Genomic DNA, 1,433 nt, shown 5'->3' on the forward strand with positions numbered 1-1,433 from the left:
GGAGAGGGGCTGCCAGAAAACTGGGCGAGGGCATCTGCTCCAGAGGGATTTCAGGGCCTTTCCAGCCCATCCGAGACCAGGGAATGGCGCTCACCTCCCAAAATGTGTTTTCCAGGGCAAAACAGGAGCTGGGCGGGCAAGAATAATTCCGCAGGAGCCCCGAGTCTCTTCCTCCACCCAAAGAGCCACACACACATGTGGGTGGTTGCATCCGAAAGCTCTGCCGACACGTTTTGTCCCTCAGTCTTTGTCCCCGCATCCCAAATCCCGAACTACGGGCCAGGCCCATGGACCGAGGTTAGCCTTAAGCGTCACTTCCGGTTGCTCCCCGGAGATCAGCCGGCATTTGGCACCATGTGCCGTTCCCGTCGTTTCCCAGGAGGCCGGGAAGAGGCGTGGGGATGTGTGCGCTGCGCTGCTGCTCTCCATCTCTCCTCCGAGGCGGACAACCGCTCCAAAAGGAAAATCCCGGCAGCACAAATCCCTTACCGCGCGCGGAGAGCTCGCTCTTCCCAGAGGAACAGCCAGGGGAGGACTGGAGCATCCCCACGCGGGGCGGGTGGGATGAAACTCCTCCCGCCGCGGCACCGAGCAGCGTCGCTCCCGCGTTTCACCCGACGCCATCCCGGAATCCGATGCCCGCCACCGCCCTCGCTTCCCGAGGGAAATACTCACCAGCACCTCGAAGAGGAGCGACAGCAACTTGCTGTTGGCCATGAAGGTGCTGTCCAGGACGCCCAGGTTGAACCAGCTCCCCAGGCACCGGAAGATCTTGATGAGCATCTTCTCGTCGTTGCCCGTCTTCTCCACGCACGTCACCTACGGCAGGACACGGACCGCTCGGCATCGACCCCAAGGGGTCTTTTCAATCAATGACCCCTGCGTTCCGGCCGCGGCGGCAGGAACGCGACGGCGCTGCGAACGCCCTCGAGAGCAACAGGGAATGCGGAGAGGATGCGCAGCCGAGGGAGCGGCCCGCTGCCAACATCCCTGTTCCCCAGCAGCCCCGGACTCGGCGAGGGGCAGGAGCAGGGCCAAAAACAGCCCGGCTGCCCTTAGGGAAGCAAGAAAAGCAGTTGGGAGCGTTTTCCTGCGATCCCAGCCCATCGTTTTTCCACAGGAGGAATCTCAGGCTGACGGGGCCCCGGACACGAGCGGGTTTCCGACGTGGCAAATCCCTAAATTCACCCCCAACTCCGTTTTACATCCCTCACCGCACAACAGCGGCTGCGGACGGGGAGTGCGGGTCTGGCAGCACCCAACAGCGACCCTTCCCAAAAACTAACGCCAAAGGCAGCCCTGCCTGCGCTGGGCGAGGATCCGGAGGATCCCAGGCTCCTTCTCCCCAGAGAGGAAGTGTCCAAGGCCAGGCTGGATGAGGCTTGGAGCACCCTGGGCTTTGGAAGGTGTCCCTGCCCGTGGCAGGGGGTGGC

The 1,433-nt window shown here is 63.0% G+C and overlaps 1 protein-coding gene across 1 annotated transcript in view; it reads right to left on the bottom strand.

Moving 5' to 3' along the window:
• TNPO3 (transportin 3) overlaps positions 1-1,433 on the bottom strand; it is a gene marked incomplete at its 3' end in the record, with an annotated part of 9,921 nt that overhangs the window by 5,429 nt on the left and 3,059 nt on the right. The window contains exon 5 of the mRNA XM_010160362.1: positions 676-819. Within this exon, the coding sequence (XP_010158664.1) occupies positions 676-819 (144 nt within the window). The remainder of the gene's footprint in view (positions 1-675; positions 820-1,433) is intronic.

The sequence above is a fragment of the Eurypyga helias genome, unplaced genomic scaffold (genome assembly GCF_000690775.1).
Source record: "Eurypyga helias isolate BGI_N326 unplaced genomic scaffold, ASM69077v1 scaffold24881, whole genome shotgun sequence".
Taxonomy (NCBI): Eukaryota; Metazoa; Chordata; class Aves; order Eurypygiformes; family Eurypygidae; genus Eurypyga; species Eurypyga helias.